General features: G+C 38.3%; 2 protein-coding genes across 2 annotated transcripts in view; both read right to left on the bottom strand.

Moving 5' to 3' along the window:
- Nucleotides 1-195, bottom strand: part of HGD (homogentisate 1,2-dioxygenase) — a 43,083-nt gene extending 42,888 nt beyond the window's left edge. Inside the window, exon 1 of the mRNA XM_059388101.1 lies at nt 13-195. Coding sequence (XP_059244084.1) covers nt 13-27 — 15 coding nt within the window. The 5' untranslated portion in view covers nt 28-195. The remainder of the gene's footprint in view (nt 1-12) is intronic.
- Nucleotides 196-6,231: 6,036 nt separating this feature from the next.
- RABL3 (RAB, member of RAS oncogene family like 3) overlaps nt 6,232-15,372 on the bottom strand; it is a 30,378-nt gene continuing 21,237 nt past the window's right edge. Inside the window, exons 6-8 of the mRNA XM_059391866.1 lie at nt 12,495-12,566; nt 9,034-9,072; nt 6,232-8,480 (exon numbers count right to left, since the gene is read on the bottom strand). Coding sequence (XP_059247849.1) covers nt 8,415-8,480; nt 9,034-9,072; nt 12,495-12,566 — 177 coding nt within the window. The 3' untranslated portion in view covers nt 6,232-8,414. The remainder of the gene's footprint in view (nt 8,481-9,033; nt 9,073-12,494; nt 12,567-15,372) is intronic.

The raw sequence follows: 15,372 nt of genomic DNA, 5'->3' as shown, positions 1-15,372 counted from the left end.
AAAGTCTCTTACCTTCAGCTCAGCCATTGTCCTTCTGCTGCAAGAGGGATGACTTCAGGAAACGCAGGCCCAGAGAGGGTATGAAGCCAAAATTGCTTCTGTTCCTCCTTCAACCCACGCTCTGGATGTTATTCCCACCACTTCACTGTGCTCCCTGGTTAGCAGGCAGCTCAAACGAGAGACAAGAATTGGCTAACTGATAACTAGGGAGAAAGTCCAGCATGCTTATTTTCAAACTGCTTACACAATTGCCTTTGGTTTTTGTTAACCCCCAGCTGTTTCTGGAAGAGTTTGCAGAGGCCTATCTTCTCTGCATCGGAGGTAAAGATTAGCCAATTACGTGTTCCAGTGAAAAGAAGGAGGTTTCTTACTTAAGTCAGAGAATGTAAAGCTCTCCAGGAAGGGAACCCTGGTAGTTAGTACCTGCTGTATGTGACAGAGGCCTCCCCACTCAGTCCGGACTCAGGCCCGGAAGGAAAAGGGCAGGGTGTTCACTCTCTGCAGAGTGTGAAAGAATGAACTGTGCTTGGACACAGGTGTTTACACACAACAGCTTGAAACAGGGATGGGTGCTTGACAGTGTCTGCATGTGCCTCCAAGGGATGAGCTGGGTGAACTTTCCAGAGCCTGAAGTGCTTCACTTAGAGCAAACGGAGATGTTTACTACCCTTCCTCTTCATTTCTTAAATACATGAAGTGTTTTTTTATAAATTCATTAAGACTCTTGTTTCCTAATATGTTTATCCTTCTAAAAACAGATTGAGAGATTACTTTCCAGCTACCTTTTCTATGACTCCTTCATCCTTCATCTTGGCTGTTCTCCTTAGCCATGGTCAGACATTCACTTCTTGGCTAATTGTATTCAGGAAGAAAGAAACCATATATCAAGTACCTGTTGGTGCCAGATTTTTCCACAGACATTATCTCATTTAATTTCACAAAAACAATCTTGTACTAAGTTTTATTATCACAAACTTTAATGCAACAGACCAGGCAGGAAAGGTAGTCTAGATGGTTTGTCAAGTTAAGACTTCTTTATGAAGCTCTAATTTTTAAACACTGGCAACCAGAAATGAATGAATGAATGAATGAATGAATGAATAAAACCATTGTGATAGATTGCAAAAATGTCCACAATTTTCTTCCATCCTGGTATGCATGCTCTTTTGTAATGTTGACTTTGCTGCTCTCCCCAGTGAGAGAGACTCCTTAAATCTTAAATTTTGATTAAGAGCAAACACAACACACACAGGGCCTTGAAAAGTGCTTGTGCCTCGGGATTTGTCCACTTCTTGCAATTACCATGCCAAGAAGCTGGGTTAGTCTCCTTGAGAATGAGAAACCACACAAAGAGAGAGGTTTGGGCAGGTTAGTCAGCACTAACTGCCGGACATGTGAATGAGGCAGTTGGTCTGCCAGATAATGACAGACATGGGAATGATCCCAGGTGAGAACAGCAGGAGAACCACCAGCAAAGCCTTGTTCAAATTGCTGACTCATAGAATTGTAAGCAAACAGAATGGTGTGTTTTTTGCTATTAAGTTTTGGGGTGGTTTGTTAAACAGCGGGAGATAACAGATACAATGATGTAAAGAACATGCATGTAGGTTTGAAAATATGGGCTGCCAGTTTAGACCCTCTGCCCCAGGAACCCTAAGTTCCCTTCAGAGGTCCCCAGGCTCCAGCATACTGCGGTTGCAGCAGAATGATTTGACTGTGTATGAGGCATTAGCAGGGAGGGGGCAGGACTAACGCAATAAATGACAGGTTGGTAGCACACTGTGTGGCTTGAAGCCTAAGTTCCAGGCAGTTATAGGACATCTCAGCATATGTCAGCATAGACAGATGACTGTTATTATGCAAGCTTCCCCGGAATTTATATACACACCTGGGAGGAAGTGGTGTGTGTTGAGAGAGGCCCCAATTTTACTGAATCTGTTTTTGTTACTACTGCAGTATGCAAACTCAAAATCAAAAATGAATTTAAGAAAACATATTTCTTACATCTGAGTTTATGGGTTCTTTGAATCTTAAATCTATTGATCCTGGAAGTTCGTCTTTGATGGTTAGGGGGAAAAAAATGAGAGTCAATAAAAGACAAGGGAAAAGCATTACTGCTTTATTTTTCCATAAATTCTTATGTTCTTTCCACTGAATCAGTTGTGAAACCAGATTTAAGAAGTGTCTAAGTTCTTTCCTAAGGTGCAGGAGATTTCCAAAAGTGTAAGAAAGTGGTCACAGATCCCTGACTGGATGAAAATTACTTTGAGAGACTTGAAGATATTTGAAAATTGAACAACCTATCCTTGAACTTTATGGATTTCTCCCAACTGACTTAACTGTATTTCCTTTTACTTTTTTTATGATTGTGATGCAATAAAACATGTCTTTGTGTAACTACTATGTGCCACGCACTGTGCTATATACACAGGGGATATGAGAATAAATAAAACTCAGGAATTATCTGATTTTATGTCTGATGATTTTTCATCTTTCTTAATGCAATCACACACTCATTGCTTTATTTTACAATTTTTGAGGACCTGCTATGTGCCAGATCCTTTGAGAGGTAGAGGATACAAGGATGACTAATGTAGTCCTATTCTCACTAGAGCACATGCTGGAGAAGACTAAAATAAACAGGCTTTTATAACAGAACCATACTTGCTGTGACAGGGAAGGACCCGGGTGCCATTAGAGGGATTGAGGGGCACATAGTCCTGAATAGGAGGGCAGGGAAGGCTTCCCATAGTAGATGATATCTGAGCCAAGTCACATAGAATTAATCGGATAAGGCATGAGCAGAGGAAAAGAGTGTGTGCAAACAAGGGGAAAAGAGCAGTGTCTTTAAAGAACCGTGTTTAGGGCAGAAATGGAGGTGTCTAGTGAGGGAAAGATCTGGAAGGGGAGAGTTTTGGCAGACAACTGGAGCTGGGGAAGAGGCCTGCCTTCTGGGCAGGGTGTAGTTTTTAGCATTCAAAAGACACCCAGTGGAAAGAGCACATCGTGTAGGACTAGGCAAACAAATCCTGAACCAGACAGACAGAGTCAGAGTATCAAAGTTGTGAGCAACAAGAACAAAGATGCTAAAACCAGGCAGAGGAGGATAGTCAGTGAACTGATACAGGGAGTATGTGAGGTGGAGAATTTGAAAAGGACCAGGAATCGGAGAAACCAGATATCTGTTTCTCCCAGATTCTAGTACAAATTGTTTACGCTCCACAAAAGCTCCAGAAGAAAAGTCAGAGAACTTCCAGACTCACAAGTAACAGGGAGTGGAGAGTAGGTCCCAAACCAAGTGTAAGAAGTGATTGACTAAAACTGCAGACCCCTTCTTTCATTGTACTTCAAGAGAATAATATCAGGAAGTATTTTAACCTCCAGTTAGGAAACTGGAAGATTCTTCTCTAGGACAGTAATCCAGACATATTATATATTTTGATAAATAATAAAAATAAAAGGTAATTTTTTTCTGGAAGTATTTCTTTTAATAAGGTGGATGCCTCCCCCATTAGTTCATATATCCATGGAATTAATAATTCTCACTTGTAATTCTTATTTCTGGAATAAGACAGGATTCAGCATCATTTAATCTTATTTTTTGGTTTTACAGATGAGTTAAAAAATTCATCATAAACAAGGAATTTTATTACAATATCACTGCTCCTTCTGAATTAAATATCAAAAATCAAATAGTGATGTATCATTAAACATAATTTTTAATGACCTATCAACAACTGAGTTAGGTTCTCCTTTAATTTTGTTACAAGGACATAATTGGAAAACTGCTTGCTCTGAAGAGGCTTGGTTACTCACCTATTGGAATCAGACTCTAAATGTTACCCTTTCACTTGGATGGGTCTTTTCTAACTCATTTACTCAGAAAGAGTTGCGAAAATACATTAATTTTATACTCCTTTGGCTGTATAATTATTTTTCACAAAAATGTTATTTTGGTATTTTGATAGATCAAGCAAGAAGCCTTGCCATGAAAGAATGTGCCACAGCCTTGAAATTTTTTTTTTTTTTTAAGATTTTATTTATTTGACACAGAGAGAGAGAGAGATAATAAGTAGGCAGGGAGACAGGCAGAGAGAGGGAAGCAGGCTCCCTGCTGAGCAGAGAGCCCGATGCAGGGCTTGATCCTAGGACCCTGAGATCATGACCTGAGCCGAAGGCAGAGGCTTAACCCACTGAGCCACCCAGGCGCCCCGGCCTTGGATGTTTCTTACCAAAATTCTTTGCTTTGCTCTCAGGAACACTTCCTTAAGAGGTCTGTACTTTTCTTTAATAGTAATTGTGTGAGTGGAATAAAGTCCTTAAATAAAATATTTAGAATTGTCCTTTTGTTGGCATCCTAAGACATATACTCCCTGGGGCAATATATCACATTCCAATGTAAGAGGTATCTTTTTTGTTGTGGGAAAAGGACAATTGTGAAAGCACGCACAAGTGGGAAGTAACTGGCATTGAGCCGTGTTCACAAGCTGATCAACTTTAGCATACACGTGCAGATTGATGGCTTGGAAAATGATTACCCTAAACTTATCTAGGCCCATGTACCTCTTGGTGGTACTGAAAGTCTTGTGGTGGGGGAGGATATTTATACCCATCCCAGTTGGATGACCACTGATCCACACCAAGATAATGGAAAACATTACATCCTGGGAGCTGGGGATTATTACAGGGCAATGTGAAGGAGTGTGACAAGCCTGCAGAGCAATCACTCCAGGATGGACTTAGAGGAGTTACAGTTAGAGGTTCTCCAAGAAACAGACGGCACTGGTAGGTGTACTGAGCAAGATTTTACATATTTGGTGGGAGTTCAGGGGTTTTGTCTTTGATCAGTACTTACTGGTGACCTTGGTAAAGTTTAGTGATTAGTCAGCTGAGAAAACAAATGTGGTACAGGAAAGAGACTGCAGATAAGATGGCAGGTCATCTTATTAGAAATAGATATTCCTGGAACATAGAACATGGTAATAATAAAAATGGTAGCAGTACATCAGAAACAATCATTTCCTGTTTTGCCAATAGAGGATGTGACCATCATTTCATGATTGCTGTGGCATGTATAACCCTGAGGGACAAGCAGCTCAGTTCATTAAGGTGAGATCACGGAAAGGAAGCCCAAGGTGAATTTTGATGAACTGTAAAGGTGCCATTAAGTAGAGAGCCTACATTGATGTATTCTCTGCTTTGTGATAAGAGTTTATCATCTTTCCCAAAGTGTGGCTCCTGGACTATCTGCATCAGAATCACCTGGTTTGTCTGTGAAAAATATAAAACCTTGGCTCTGTCCTATGTACACAGAATTTGCCAAGTGAGAGAGATGAAATCCCAAGATTTGCATTTTAAAAACTTCAGAGGAATTTAATGCACATTTGAGTTTAAAAGCCATTGCTCTGAGCCCTTTAATGGAGATGCTAATAGTTACTGAAAGTTGGACCCCTTTCGTATTCTACTGAGCAGCCCTGGTAGGCTCAAGCTCAAATTTTGCCTCAGGAAAATATACCAGGGAATATTTGAAGGGCTGGGGTTCTCTCAGGGCTAGATCTCCCAGAAACTTTCCTCTCCTATTACAGTGATTTAACTCAGTCTGGGGACTACAGAGGAATGAATTTTTTATTTTCTTCTCCTCCTTCCCCCAAACAGTATCCTCCTTGGAATTTTAACAGATATTAAGTCAATGCAGACATCCTTTTAGATCTTCAAACTTCTTAAAATAGATGCTACTCATGCTTTAAAAATTTCAATTAAACCAACATTTATTAAAAACACATAGCAGGTCCTCCCTAGGCTGGGTGCTCTGGCATATACTGTTGAAATGGACACGCAGAAGCTCTGGTCATGGCAGCAATTAGAAGCTCTTCATCTCAGTCTGATGGCCCAGCACATCAGTTCCACACAGTCCATTTTCAGAATGGACAGATAAACAGCAGTGTCAAGGCACTCAGAATCCACCATGGATGCCTCAATTTCTAGGGAGTTCTGAGAACCGGAGATATAGCTGATATGGACTGACCCCTTTGAGAGCAGCAATTCTTTTCAGAGCATGGATGTGGAGAGGCCAATCCAATCTTTAGTTGGACTCCAACAGAGGGCCCTGCCACCTCAGGGACAGAGGAGTGACCATATGCCTTCACTTCTGGTTGCCTCCACCGTAAGTAACATTTGTTAGACATCTAAATCACAACAGGGAAAAAAAAAAACTTTCTCTATTGCCAGTCACTTGTTTCATCAAGAAAATTAAAGATTTAATTAACACTGAAAAGGAAGTATTTCAGTATTTACATTGGTTGATTATCCAAAAGCAATTCTGATGAGCAAGTCTCAGGAAATCTTAGGAAAAATTATGTTTCTTTTTGAAGAACTTTGGCTAATAACATAACAACATTCATTTTGGCAAGCAGCCTTGTTTTGCTGTTACTAATATTTGCAGCAAATTTACCTTAGATTAAAAATCATTTTTTTTCCCAGGAAACTACAATCCAGGGAGTCAAGCCTGACAGCAAGAAGAAATGGAGTTGAAGAATACTATTCTGTTTCCAAGGCTGACGCTGAAGCCATCAGGGATGGGTTACTTTTATTTTTTCATAATGGAGAAAATAAAGAAACTGAGAATTTTTTTTTTTTTTTTTTAAATGAAGGGCAAGAAAGAGGAAGAAAGAGGGAGAGGAGGAAAAGGTTATATGGTAATTTTTGTTCTTGTGTTGCTGTATTTTATTTTTTTATAACCTAATTTTAAAAAATTTATTTCTTAAAAGAGGAACACAAAGAGCTTTAGTTGGCTCAGGTCTTTGTCTATGCATTGACTTCCTGCTTCCTGCACATCTCTGTCACAACAGGCTTGTGCCAAACTCCACATACAGAGCCTGATCTGCATAGCTCCCTTTTGTGGGAAAAAAATCAGGGCTAATTCTTGTGGCTGAGGATGCGAAGAAAGACTGGAGAATATTCTAGCTGACAAAAAGTGCTTTAAAAATCCTTTTCCAAATTCCTACAACTGCTTTTCTAAAAGCACTGCCTAATGTTCTTATTTTAAGTACCTCTTTTTAGCATACCTGGATTTTCAAAGGACTTCTGAAATTTAATTAAAATGCAAGAGAAAGTAAATTTAGTGTTTTTTGCCTCGTTTTAAATTGCAAAGTTGAAACTGTGGGCTTATTATTTGTTAATATGGAACAAAATCAGGAGTGATTTTTGACCTGCTGCAGAGCCAAACCAGGAAAATGGGTGTTGAATAAGGCAGCAAATTGCAGTTTTTGGAAACGAGGTCTATATATTAAAGAACCAGGGCAGAGAGAATTAAACAAGCAGAAAAGATGGGTAAAAAAAGTAACGATGAACAATTATGCATACGCACATATACACCACCACCCTCAAAAAACGTTGGATTATGAAATCTAAGAATCCTAGTCCATAATTCATGTAAATGTGTTGCTGTGGAACTTATTTTTACTTCTCTCCATAAATACATTGTTGACACAGAGAATAAAATTCTTAGTTTACTGACTACAGTTAAGAGGCATTTCAGGAGATGACTTTCCTTAAAACAAAACAAAACAAAACAAAAAAAAAACAAACCACAGAAACCAAAGAGGCCGCAATTCTCTCTTGGTGCCCTCATACAGATCTGAGATCTCACCTCATCTATTTCCAAATAGAACACAATTAAGACAGTGCAGACATCTGGAACCTAGAGTGAAGGTTTTAGTGAGTGAGCTGTCCATCTCTCGGAGAATTCTTCTTTTCTGGTACTGCCATTCTCTATGTATTATTAATCTATTTATATTTAACTCCAGCTCTGAGTCTGCCTCTTCTAGCCACCAAACCACTTGCAAAGCATAGGAGAGGGAGACTAGGGCTGCTATTCTTAGGCATCCCTGTGTGCGATGAGAGGGGCCACAATTAAATAACACCATTTTGCTTCCTTGAAAATGACAGAGACTGTTTGCGTTGCATGACCCAGGGCTGGTTAACATAACCTTTCCCCTCAAGAGGGTCAAACAACAGAGATAAATTTCTGAAGTACTTAATTAAGCCTCCAGCAAGGAGTGTGGGGAAAATTACAGACCTAGAAAAACCTTCCAGTTCTGGGAAGAGTAAATTTTCTCTGCAGCACTCTGTCACTGCTCATTTACTGCATCACTTTGACAACATCTCCTATTTCCACAGGGCTTTTACATAATCTAGAAACAGGGACAGAAAGGTGAGGAACAGAGAGGACAGGGATAAAGTTTGGACCTCCCACACGGTCACTTCCTTTCAGCTTTCCATTGAAAGGTGAGGCTGAAGGGTGGCCTTTTAAGATGATTCTGTGAAAAGGCTGCAACAATAATCATCAACACGGCAAGAAGAAGGCTATGCACGACTGCCACGGCTAGCTCACTCTTCCAGACGATGAGTGCGATTCAGTCGTAATGAAGGCTCTTTAATGTTCCTCCCCCAAACCTTTTCCGATCAGGAAAGCCAGGAATCTGTCAGCAAGAAAGACAATCACATTAAATCAGCATGCGGAGTTCAAATGCTAATAGTTTTTACCATTTTCTCCCTTATTTTCTGTGTCTCTATGTTGGCCTGTTGTTGTTCCTTAAAGATCCGTCTCTCTGAGGTTTTACCCTGATCAAATAGTAAAATAAATTCTACCGAAATGGAAAACATTTGCCAACAAATTGGTGGTACTGTCGTCTAAATCAGGGGAGATGAAGGTCAATCTCATAACACCCACCAGTTGCACTTTTATCAGAATTCCCTGCATCGTGATGGGTTCTGCATATATACTTCTGGAGTCGTAAGCAAATGATTTCCTTCTATTATATTATAATATAACCTTATCCCAGCGTTCTTTTTGTTTCTTGGAACCTTATTTTCCCTTGATCTGATTTTTTTTTTCTTTTGTGCTGAGGACAGAAGAAACCGCTTGTACCTACAAAAGATTCCCCCCTCCTTTTTCAACCACTTCTGAAACTAAATTTGGAAATCACCTCTCCCTGAGTTTAATAACCCACTTTATTAAGAACAGATACAGACCTGATTACCTTCTCTCAGAAAGTATCTCTTCTCTATGACCTGTGAGAAACAAATAAAGACTTTAGGGCTTAACAACCATCCCTGGAAAAGTGGTTCACTGCAGTTGCCACTAATGGGACTAAAAGGCATTTATCTAAATTAAGAGTCTTTTCAATAGTTAATGGACATTTAGTACAATGAGTTACATCTAGAGCTAATAAGATCAGGATTGTAGGTGTATTTCCATAAAAGCTTGCCTCTTTCCCCAAAGTATTAATAGATCGAAAAATAAATGAACACACAAAAATGACTAAATAATCAGAGAATGACATAATAATAACTCATGCAGTTCTCAGTGTATGAAAGCAAATCTGGCTCAAATTTCCCAGCAGTCAGCCCAGATACACAAAACAGAATCCACAAGATAAAAACAGAGCACTTTTACTACTACAATAGTCCAGCTATTCCTTACAAAGGAGTTTGTAAAATATAGTGAACTGCCACATCCCCAGGGTAAATACAGTGATAAATTCAGTAGGTCCTCAATGGAGATCAGAAGCATTCAATGAGCTTCTTTCCATGGTCTGAATCCACACTGTTGATTCAGTAGTTTCAGAACTGTCTGTATTCAGTCAGCAGGAGAAATGAGGTAAAACAGTGGATGTATCTGCACAAACCCATCGCTACTACTGAAAAAATGCTCTCAGAATATATGCCCTAATATAATGAGTTTAAAATGTGTTTAGAGTTTAAAATTCAGATGACAGAAAATAATTAAAAAAAAAAATAATGAGGGGTGCCTGGGTGGCTCAGTCAGTTAAGCATCTAAGTCTTGGTCTCAGCTCAGGTCATGATCTTAGGGTGGTGATAGGAGCTTGCTCAATGGGTGGGGGGGGGGTCTGCTTCTTACCCTCTTCCTCTGCCCATCCCCCTGGCTTCACATGCCTGCTCTCTCCCTCAAATAAATCAATCTTTTAAAAAATGACAAATTCTGTTCTAACACTGGAGAAACTGTCATGTTTGCAGACACAGTATGATTTTCTTTACACAGAATTGTTGTGGCTAAGAAAAGCCATTAGCCGCAGATTAAATCTAAGACACTGGAATCCAGAATTATGAAGCTAAGAATTCCCCTAAATAAGAGCATGGCATCTTCTTCCAGGGCTATGCTACCTTGCTTTCACTGGCTTGATGGCCAAATCTGGATTCTTTCTCTCTTTGAGACTATGGCTGGGTTACTTTTAGCCCCAGGAGACCGAGGGTAAGGTTGCATTCGCTTGTCCCAAAGGTAGAAAAGCTGGTTTATGATGCCTACATCTCAAAATGCTCGATCCCACAAAAACCAAGAAGAGGCTGATTTTCTTTCCCTCCAAATACGCCAGGAAAATCCTAACATTCTAAAGAAGGGAGGAATCACTCCTAACAGGAATCTGGAGGAGGAGCTAGGTTCCCTCTTGGAAAATAAATCTCTATACTAAAATAGAAAACTGGGCAAAATTTAGTTGCTGGGTCCTATGGTTTCAGGCAACCACCTTAGTCTGGAGGTCTGGCCAACTTCCTAATCCACATAACTTTCACTGAGATTTAGGTGATGAAGAGAGAAGGTACCTTTTTGTTGTTGCTTATAATTCCCTACTTTGAACTTGCAGTGTCTTTCTCTTACCAAATCTTACTCTCTTCTTAAAACTTAAAACTAACCAAGCTCCCTCTGATTTTTTTAAAATCAAGTCTTGCCGAACAACTCGGGTCACAACCCGAGTCTATAACCCATTGTTTTTCTAGGATCTAACTTACTATGTATTTTTTTTTAAAGATTTTATTTATTTATTTGAGAGACAATGAGAGTGAGAGAGAGTGAGCATGGGGCGGGGGAGGGTCAGAGGGAGAAGCAAACTCCCCGCTGAGCAGCAAGCCCAGCCCAATGCAGGACTCGATCCCAGGACGCCAGGATCATGATCTGAACCAAAGGCAGTTGCTTAACCTTATCCAGGCGCCCCACCACTACATATTTTAAAGAATTTTTTTTATTGAAGTATAGTTGGCATACAATATTATATTAGTTTCCGGTTATTACAACATAGTAATTTGATAATTATATACATTACAAAATGCAGTAAATGCAGTTACCATCTGTTACCAAAGTTACTATAATATTATTGAGTATATTCTCTATGCTGTACTTTTCATTCCTGTGACTTATACATTTTATAACTAAACGTTTGTACCTTTTTATTCCCTTCACCAACTTCCAAATTAACAAGTTATTAACAAATTTAAGCAATATATTGTGGAATCTTTCTGAGTCAGACAAGGATCTGCAAGCTGTTGTTCTCAGGGCACAGAAGAGTGTATCAGATGGAGACACGGGCCTAAATGAGACAGAAGTTCTTATGTTTGAGTTCTGAAAAAAATGTGGAGAGAAAATCTGGTCCCTTGCAGTGCTTCCCAACATTTTACACGTCATGGCACATTTAGAAAATACTAATATTTGTACCGCACACTGGGTTAAATGAAGGGGGTTGCCGATCACTCAGCCCGATGGACTCTGGCTGCTTGAACTGAGGGACCATGTCGGCACACCTGTACTGTCTCTGCCACACTCCAGTTGGGAAGTTGTGCAATGAAGCAAAATTTCCCAGTGGTCTAAGAGGTGTGGGGCTTATCTTATCATGACATAATGGACAAAAGGAGAAATATGAGATCCCTAAATGGTAAAAGAAAAATGATTCAAAAAGAAGAGTTATGAGAAGGGCTGTGTTTTTCTCATAACCTTAAAAGGAAATGTAATACAGAAATTAATCTTTTTCAATACTACATACAGAAATATGTTCTCTTTCACTTTACTATGTCATGTAAACATTAGGCAAACACCTTAAACTTGGTCAATACTATGTGCAGCCACACGGCCTTGTGAAGGAAAGACAAACAGTGCTCAAAATCACTGGTATGCTGAGTCATTCAACATTTTCATTCCAGTTCAGGCCATAAGATGATGCTAGCAAGAGTCAATATTTGGAACACAAGCTTTCTGATAAGGAAAATTAGGGAATCTAGGAGATGACATAACCTTAAAAATAAAGGTAACATTTATGTGGAGAATAATAGCTGAGAGAGGAAAAAGAACTCAGGGCTTCAACTAAGCAGAAACTCCTGGGTTCGTGGGGGTTGAGGGGATGTGAATAAGTACAAAAAGAGCTGGAAAATAGGAAAATATAATCTGTTTTAAGGAGGGAAATCAGGTAACTTTTAAAATAACTCATTTAAATCTGGTAGCTTTCATCCTTTGCTTAGAGAACACTGCTGATAAAATAAATACGTCAGCAGGACTTGAGCAATTATACCAACAGATAAGAGAGAGCAAAACAAGTATTCAGGCTATGAAGTTCAGGATGAAAGAATAAAAAGACAAAGCATTCTACAAAGAATTTAAACTCTCATAATATATAAATTAAGTTTAAAAATAACTTAATTGAAGCTATTACCTTATCAAAAAACCTACTGAGCTTGACAGCATTGGAAGAACCTGCAGCTAAGTACCGTGGATTCGTGCAATCCTAGAAGATAAAACACAAGATGCGCCATTAAAAGTTAAGAAACATAAGCTCTTTGTTAGTCATTACTGTTCCTGTTGCGTATTTCTATAATAAAAATGTTAGGCATAATACTCTCATAAAATATTCAAGTAATTTTCAAGTTATGACGCACAAAGCAAAGTGCTAAGGGAAGGTAAGGCCACTTTTTGTTATTTATTGAATTTTAAAAGACACTGAACCAATGTATTCATCATCAAATAATTCATAAAGGAAGACAGGATTGCTAATCTTACTAATAACAAAACCAAGACACTACTCATGTGACTCACCTACATTTACCCTAAAAGCAGAAACAGAGCCATTAAAAACTGTTAACACTTAATTTTTTAGTACTAGTTACCCACTAGCATCATCTAATTAAGTACTATGCAGTTCATATCAATAGCAGGAATCATGAAAATAAGGAGTTAGAGGAGCAAAGAACACACAAAACAGCTGCCAGGGATTTCTCACTGATTGAATGCAAAGTACTACACCAACTGGTAGGCCATAAAGATAATAATGAATGATATATTTTTTGATAGTAATAAACAATAAAAAGTAAGTTTATTATTAAATATCATTAAGTATTATTTTTAATGAATAATGATAAATAATAATAATGATAAATAATAATGAATGATAGATATATCCTATTAAATAGGATTCTGAAAAATAGGGAAAAAAATGGGGCCCAGAAGAGAACAAACAATGTGCAACATTAAAATGAGATAACTAGTAAATTACAATGATCAGTAAAGATCTCAAAGGGTTTATTATCCTTTCCTGGAATTTCACTGTTAAGTTGCTTTTGCTTGTAATAATTAACTCGCCACCTTAAGAGATAGAGCACTTTGAATTTTACTTCAAATGCCACCTAAGACCAAACTCTGAAGATACCGTGTAGGTTCCTTTACAAAGATGGTATTTGTCTTTCAGTTGCAGATGGTCTGTGTCCCTTGGGCAATTACTGAAATCACTGCTGTTGCATTTATTCTGTTTTATAATCTCTTAAACCCACACAATTCTTTTCTGGTAAATTTTCTAACAATCACCTATTATATCCACATACAATATTTTGAGGCTCACATTTTTAATTTTGGCTGGACGCTAGAATACATTTTCCAAAACCACACAAAAAAGAGACTACAACAAACTTTACAAAAATCATAGAGTACTAGAAAAATTAGGTCTTTGAAGCCAGCAAGTTTTGAATCTGAATATCCGTCATAGTATCTCTACATTATGTGACATTGGTTAGATTACTATGCCTTTAGATTTGGGCTTACTCTTTTGTGTTATGAGGATAACATAATACTAATCCCACAGGATTTTTGTGAAAATCAAGTAAGATAATGCATACATAGCAGATACTGAAATATTAGTTCCCTTCTGGCACATACATAGCAGATACTGAAATATTAGTTCCCTTCTCTTTTCATGCTGAGAAAATGCTATCAGATTGAATTTTCAGGCACAAAAGTGCCTAACATAATAAAAGTTAATTCCATGTATGGATCAAATAGACTGAAACATCAATGTATAAACTGCTATACTTGAAATAATGTCTGAACACATTTACACGGCAACTGGGGCACATAAGAGACAAACCTGAGGTAGACTTGTGTTAGACATGTTTTACAAAATGGATATTGATTAGTCATCACAATGTCAACACTTCAGAGATGACTCCAAATAGAGCTACAGTGCTAAATATAAAAACCAAATCAAACAGCAAACAAGCAGAACCTCCCAAAACTTAATTCTAGGGCTCCCAGTTACAGGTTGACCAGGCCAGAGAAACCCTATGATCTTAGGATAAGAATTTTAGAGTTTAAAGAGCCATCTGCCACTGATCATGGCTGAGGGCAAAGACTGAAGATTAATAGCTTTAAATAGCTTATCTAAGCTTGCGAAAGGAATATTAACTAGGGAAGATGCTTCAATATAATCACTTTGAAGTAAACAGAGAAAAATCTGTCCTAGACACAATAAGCCTAAGAGGATTTTAAAAAATAAGTAATCATCTCCCTATTTATAATTTAAACCAACTTGTTTAGGCATAAGATGGTAACTTTGATTCCATCTTTGATATATACATTTATGTTGATTCTTATGTTTTTTTTTTAAATAGTTTTAAGTAAATTCATATAGTAACCAAAGATGCTAACACTAATATTGTCACGTTACATTTTTACTGGACGCTTTATACTTACTTGCTGAGTCTTTCTGACTGCTATTTCTTTTTGAAACTCGTATCAAATTTTCCTCCTCAGTTTTTCTTCCCCTGCATCCTCAAAACCCTCCTGTTGTTTCTGCTGTGTTCTTGAATCTGTACACTGATAACAGGTCAAAAGTATGTTGCATGTGAACTCTGTGGAAACCATGTGTGCCAAAGTACCACCACCTGAGTACCTTTATACCTTGTTAACAATTAAAAGATGGCCCTCCCTTTGCAAGGAAAATAGGAAAAATACATACCCAGGTGATAGTCACAGAAACGCATGAGTACTACAAATAGATATATTCCAAAATACACTGAAAGTAATTTCTGGAACAAATTAAGTGTATTCAATGGTAATTTCCCACTGCAAATAATGTTTGAACAAAGTAACTTCAGCACTGCTTCAACAAAGCTATGATATATTCTACGTTAACAGAAGTCCTCTGGAATACTATGGTCCAGTGCAACCAGCTAGGGCATTTACACTGAATATTCCATGGTGGCAGGTGAGAAAAATAAGGTACCCCCCCCCCATGGCAATGCAGAATGTAAAAAACAATGGAA

Source organism: Mustela nigripes, chromosome 2, assembly GCF_022355385.1.
Source record: "Mustela nigripes isolate SB6536 chromosome 2, MUSNIG.SB6536, whole genome shotgun sequence".
NCBI classification, from domain to species: domain Eukaryota; kingdom Metazoa; phylum Chordata; class Mammalia; order Carnivora; family Mustelidae; genus Mustela; species Mustela nigripes.
This window is presented reverse-complemented; position numbering and strand designations above follow the sequence as displayed.